At 41.3% G+C, this 6,765-nt stretch overlaps 1 protein-coding gene across 1 annotated transcript; it reads left to right on the top strand.

Annotated features, from left to right (window-relative positions):
• Positions 1–2,807: 2,807 nt before the first annotated feature.
• LOC120520112 (E3 ubiquitin-protein ligase TRIM47-like) lies at positions 2,808–3,386 on the top strand (the record flags this gene model as incomplete). Its single annotated transcript, XM_039742728.1, has 1 exon — positions 2,808–3,386. A coding segment is annotated over exon 1 (579 nt), but the record flags the coding sequence as incomplete, so codon positions are not given.
• Positions 3,387–6,765: the final 3,379 nt, after the last annotated feature.

Below are 6,765 nucleotides of genomic sequence, written 5' to 3'. Positions count from 1 at the left end.
TGTGTGTGTGTATGTGTGTGAATCGTAGGGTGCGAGAGTAGATCTGCCTAGTCAACAAACTGGGTTAAGTACTGTGATAATACAGTTTGTGCATCCAAGAAAATGTAGAAAACTTGTGAAGGAGCTGAGAGCAGCGAGCACCTGCTGTGTGTCACATGTGTGTCTGTCTGTCTGTCTGCCTCATGTCCTGTTTATTATGTAATTTCTTAAGTTTTCACATTTCTACAATCCTTGCGTTTATCAATAAATCATATTATTCTGTTTCTTAGACTGAGGGGGCTTCAGTTACTTTGAATGAGTCTAACAGCTGATGGCTTTACTGAATAATCTGATAAATTAATGACAAGCAAAAGTAATTATCTGATGGATTAATATCAGTCAGTTGATTCTCCTCACATACAACATAACGTAACTCTGGTAAGCATCAGTCAAGAACTTACTATGGATTGAACAATTTGAATAATAAAGAGGACTAGCAAATCCGTTCCTACTGACTGATGTTTTGTGTTTTATTTTCATTTTTTTCTATTTATAAAAGTGCACTGAGCTCTGAATCTGTCTAATCTCAAATCAGGTTGGGGAGCATGCACTCCCGCACCCACCACACAACGAAACAACTTGGGATCCCAGTTGCCAACCCCCCAGGTAGACACACGGTCCAGTCCTACCCTCGAGAAATGACCCTCTATCTGCCACAGCCAGGTGTTATTTAGACGACCCCTTGTCCTTGTCCAGCCACTTGGGTCCCCAACAATAAGGATCTTATGAGCCGACTCACCCTCAGGGAAACGTACCACATGGCCGTAGTGCCGTAACTGACGCTCCCTCACAATGGAGGTAATGTGCCTCAGTCGGGACTCCATGAGCAATCGCTCATTCAACACAAAGTCAAACCAACAGTACCCAAGGATTTTACAGAGAGATACAGGAGCAGAGGAGTCTAGTCTTCGTCTCAGGTCACTGGATATCGTCCATGTCTCACAACCATACAGCAAGACAGAAAGCACCAGGACTCTAAAGACTTGGAACTTTGTGCTTTGGCATAGATATCGGGAGCACCATGCACCCCCTTAAAGTGACCTCATGACCCCTCCAATGCTCTCCCAATTTATCTACTGACTTCATAGGAAGAGTCACCAGAGACATGAATGTCACTGCCAAGGTAAGTAAACCTCTCGAAGAGGTCGACACTCTCTCTGCAAACAGACGCAATGCTGATGGCCATGCTCAAGAGGTCATTAAAGGCCTGGATCTTGGTTTTTATCCAGGACACTCGCCAACCCAGACACTCAGACTCCTCGCTCAGTTTCTCAAGCACCCCGATCAGAGCCTCCATTGACAAGTGAAGATCACAGCATCATCAGCAAAGTCAAGATCCATGAATCTTTCTTCACCAACAGATGCCCCACAGCCGCTGGACCCCATGACCTTGCCCAACACCCAGTCCATACAAGCATTGAACAGAGTAGGAGCAGAACACACCCCTGACAGACCCCCAGAATCAACTGGGAACAACACAGAAGTCCTGCCTCCACTCTTCACAGCACTCACAGCACCAGAATAGAGGCCGGCCATGATATCCAGCAACCTCGAGGGGATCCTGCGAACCCTCAGGATGTCTCACAGGGCAGCTCGATCAACTGAGTCAAACGCTTTACAAAACTCGACAAAGTCTGCAAAGAAACTCTGACGAAATTCATGTTTGCGCTCCATGAGAACCCACAGTGCAAGGATGCGGTTGATGGTAGACTTCTTAAGCATAAAACCAGACTGTTCTGGTTGCTGGTAGGTGAGCAAGTGATCACGGATCCTATTGAGGATGACCCTAGCAAGGACCTTTTACACTGGCTGCCTGTCAGTTTTCAAATTAATTTAAAATCTTGCTGCTAGTTTTTAAATCTTTACATAGGCTTGCTCCTGCCTATTTATCTGAATTGTGTGTTTTACACCAGCCATCCAGAGTGCTTAGATCTTCTGGTCAGTTGTCTCTGGTTGTCCCTCGTACCAAATGTAAAACCGAGGGGGACAGGGCCTTTGCAGCTGCTGCCTCTCACCTGTGGAACTCTCTACCTCATCATATAAAGGAGTCGTCTACAATTAAATTGTTCAAAACGAGATTAAAGACTCACTTCTATTCACTATTCAATTGACATTGACATTGACATTACCCAGCAATGAGAACAGTGTTTTCCCCCTGTAGTTGCTGCAATCCAGGCAATCACCCTTCCCTTTCCAGATATGGACCACAAGTCCTGTTTTCCAGTCAGTTGGAATGATGTCAGTCTCCCAAATAGAAGCAAAGATTACTTGCAATGCCAGGAGGACAGGCTTACCACCAGCCTGGAGAAGTTCACCTGGGATACCACAGATCCCTGCAACCTTGCCCCCCCTCAGCTGGTTCACCACCTGTGTAATCTCAATGAGACTGAGTGGTTCACAGCTAATTGGAGGATCAGCCTCAAGAACCCTGGACCAGAGATATCCAATGTCCTAGTCGGAGGACGTCTAATGTGGACTAAATAAATGGGAAATACAGACGTGAATTACACTCTAACTGACCCCCTGTGACAGGTCATCTCTTCTCTCACTTTGTGGTCTTCACTCTCTAAGCTCCTGTCTCACATTTACTGTTCACCCTCAGTGTCTCCTCAGATGTTCTCTCTGTGAGCTCTCAGCTTTCTCTTTAAATCTCCTCCTCCTCCTCCTCCTCCTCCTCACTGATCACAAACTTTCACTTTCATTTCTTCACAAGTCACTTCCTTGTTTGTCTGACTGATTCTCTCTGTCTGCCTCTCCTCAGCCTGACGATGGCTGAAGCCCAGCTGTGTGTATCACAGGACGAGTTCACCTGCTCGGTGTGTCTGGACACCCTGACTGACCCCGTGTCACTGCATTGTGGTCACAGTTTCTGTCTGAAGTGCCTCACGGACTACTGGGATCAGAGCCAAGTGTGCAGCTGTCCTCAGTGCAGACACACCTTCACCACAAGGCCTGAACTGAAAAGAAACACTCTGCTGAATGAAGTCATCAAGAAATTAAAGAAGACGGAACTCAGTTCTCCTTTATCTCAGAATTATGCCGGCCCTGGAGACGTGGAGTGTGATTTCTGTACTGGGAAGAAGTTCAGAGCGGTGAAGTCCTGTCTCACCTGCCCGGCCTCCTACTGTCAGACTCACCTGCAGCCTCACTATGAAGTAGCAGCCTGGAAGGGACACAAGCTGGTTGATCCTGACACAAATCTAAAGGAAAAACTCTGTGAGAAACATCAGAAAAGTCTGGAGATGTTTTGCAGAACTGATGAGATGTGCATCTGCATGACGTGTGCAGTGACTGAACATAACGGGCATAAATTGGTTGAAATGGAGACGGAAAGGGAAGAAAAGCAGGTGAGTGGAGTTTAGTGTTTAATGGAATCTATCTGAACAACATGGAGTCAAGAATTTCTGGCAGCTTGTTTTGCAGCCTCAAGTGATGATCTAAGGAATCCACTTGTATGACGATATCACAGATACGTTTTTTGTCTGCCTGGGTTCTTCCTCCTGTGTGTTGTTGTGTGACTACAATTTGTATGTGTGTTTGTGTGTATTAATCATAGGGTGCGAGAGTTGGTTAAATCTCACAAATCCTGTGATAATATAGCTTGTATAACCAAGAAAATTTTGAAAACCTGTGAAGGGGCTTAGAGAGGTGAGCACCTGATCTGTCTTACATGTCCGTCTGTTAGTTTTACAGAGGTATTTATCCATCTATCTTATAATCCTGATTTTTCAAGTTCAGAGAGTAGGTTTCTGGAGCCTGTCCTGGTGAGATGGTGTAAGGCATGAAACAGTGCAGGATGAGACTCCCAATATTTTCATGAAGACCTGAGTGCTCCCATTACACCCAGTGGAGTTTCTTTGTATTCCAATCAGATTTTCTTTTGAGCATCTAAGGTAGTGGTGGGTCAACTACAGCCTGCTGACCAGAACTGGCCACTGACAAGGGTACAAGTATCATGTGGGCTGCTGTTGAAAATATCAAACATTCTGATAACTAATAAGGTAATCTTAGCAAAGTGATGTTACAGTTGGCTGGTGTAAGTGTATTAAGTCACCCTGCAATGTCATTCTCAACATAATTCACGATAAGTTTGACACAAGAATAGCAACACTCTGTAGTGCTGACATATACCCGGCATGTTTAGCTGGTTGTCTTGTTTGTCCATTTTAAAAGAATGTGAGTTTGCATTTGGGCTGATCTCGGGGCTTTTTAAGAGACACATTATTGTTGCATGTTATTATATATTATATATTATATTATATATTATATATTATATTGTACACCAGAGTTAAGTCAAAGATTCTTACAGCTAATTCAACTCAAAAATTTCAGAATAGTATTCCTGTATAGATGTCCACATTGTAATTAAATAAGTAATCACACATTTCATTAGTGATTGGAGATAACTGTTGGATGTTTATTGGACAGTAAGGCCATTTTGTATCTCTAAACCCTGGAGTGATAATTCCAGTTCATGTATGACTATTACATAGACCGGGGTGTCGGTGTCATATTAGTAGTGTTGTGCTGAAGTAATGTTGGAAAGTCACTCAGCGTGCCATCCTAAGCCCACAATATTTTTATATACAACCTCCACTGAAACACATTAACTTGATCTTATATTAACATGTTTCCAATACATCACATAACTATCCTGTTCTTTGTTGATTATTCAGTATTTTAATATAATTAGGAACAAAAACTGTTTTGCAAAATTTAAGTTCTGAACACAGTATTTTGGAATTTTATTTAAAAATTTAAAATTGTCAATTGTATATTTTGCTAAAACAGATAGTTTGGAGAACAAAACAATTAAATAAATCAATCCTAAAGCATGTTATTAAAATGTTTCATCTGAGTAATAGTTGATCATTTTCGACCTGAGTCATTATTTAATTACGGTGACCTTTGTCCTTCCTTCTCCTGAGCTAATTGTTCAATATCAGCTGTGTATTTGGTGACTTTCAGCTTCACACAGGTGTCTGAATGCACTGGCGTCAGGCAACTTCGCTGTGGACTCAAAACTGATTTCATGTGTGAGAAAATGTGTTCACATGTATAAGTCGATCTAAAAGCCAAAAGAAGAGCAAATAGGTGAACACTTCAAGCAGGGATGTCCAGATGGAAGCTGACTTTTCCAAGGAGTTTCCTTCAAGGGTTTTCCACAATTCTACAAATTGTATCATCCGTAACTCTGATGACTGATGACATTTCAAAATTGTCAACATCCATCCACTTGAAAAGAGACATCAAATGTGGTGGTAGTAAGATCAGTTAAGGTGGGCTTGATGAGGTAAGAAAATATGGGCCTGTGAATTTGGAAGTCTTGACCTTGTTCTCCTTTGAGCAGCTCAATATACTTCTGAAGCTCATCTATGCTGACAGTAAATCGATTTGAATGAGCCTTTATGTCTATAAAATATTTGTAGATGTCAGTGGTATCACGGCAAAATATATCTAATTTTGATGCAAATCCTTTCCAGTGCTCAAAAAGTTGTTTGCCTCTGACCTTGACAAGTTTAAATCATTTGGGTGTTTAGTTACGTCAGCCAGAAACATCACCTTGCACAGCCAGTTGTCATTTAGTTCTGGGACATGTACTTCTTTTTCATCAAGAAACAAAGTGATTGCATCTATACTTGATACAAATCTGTTCAAAACATTACCTCGACTGAGCCAATGAAACTTTCTGTACAGCGGGAGGTCCGTATATTGTGCTCTACATTTCTGATAGAAGAGATTTGCCTGTGGATCAATGAAGAGCGAGAAACTATGAAGTTAACTATCTTGATAACAGTTTCCATTACAGAATTCAAGCACAGTGACATACTCTTCACACACAAACTCTCTTGGTGTATAAGACAATGGAAGCTCAATACTTGATGTCCAATATAATCCTGAAGATGTTGAACAAATCGTTTGTTCTTTCCGACCATTGCAGGGGCCGCATCATTAGTTGTCTGTTTTACTGTGACATTTTCAGCCATATCAGTTACAGTATGTGTCTCTCGACTACGGCTGCAACTAATGATTATTTTGGTAGTCGACTAACTGTTCAATTTCTTTCTGATTAATCACGATTATTCATGTCTGACTATTTTGATACCTGGGACCTGTGGTTGCACATCCAGTTCTGAATGCCACCCTGATGTCTCTGCATTAACACAATTAAAATAACATCCAGTGAAACATATACATTTGAAAATAATCAAATGTTTTATATTAGTGTGACCATCACAATAAAAAAGAAATACATTAAACAATACAAACTAAAGTGCTCATAGTCTTTAAACAAAAAAAAGTGCATTTAACTTAACCAAAAATGGCCACTGGTGTGTCGTAAAGTTCAAAAGTTTAAATAAAGCTTCAATTCAAATAAAATAAAACAATACTGTACAGTTTATAAAGGATTCAGCTCATATATTCCTGATTGCAGTGCAGGACGTGAGCATTTCCACATGCTCTGGTGTGAGGCTGCCTCTCTTCTATGAGACAATGTTCCCAGCCGCTGAGAAGAGACGCTCAAAGGGAGTAGAGGTAGCAGGAATACACAAGAATGAGTTTGCAGACAGAGAAAGATGTTTTAATCTTTTAACACAATCTGAAGGAAAAGTGTTGTAGTTTATCATATCATGTACTATATTATGCCAAAATAAAAAAAATAATGGACTAAAATATGTAACAAGCTAATTTCTGATATACTCCAAAACACGAAGTTACTGTACC

This window comes from Polypterus senegalus, unplaced genomic scaffold, assembly GCF_016835505.1.
Source record: "Polypterus senegalus isolate Bchr_013 unplaced genomic scaffold, ASM1683550v1 scaffold_7071, whole genome shotgun sequence".
Taxonomy (NCBI): Eukaryota; Metazoa; Chordata; class Cladistia; order Polypteriformes; family Polypteridae; genus Polypterus; species Polypterus senegalus.
This window is presented reverse-complemented; position numbering and strand designations above follow the sequence as displayed.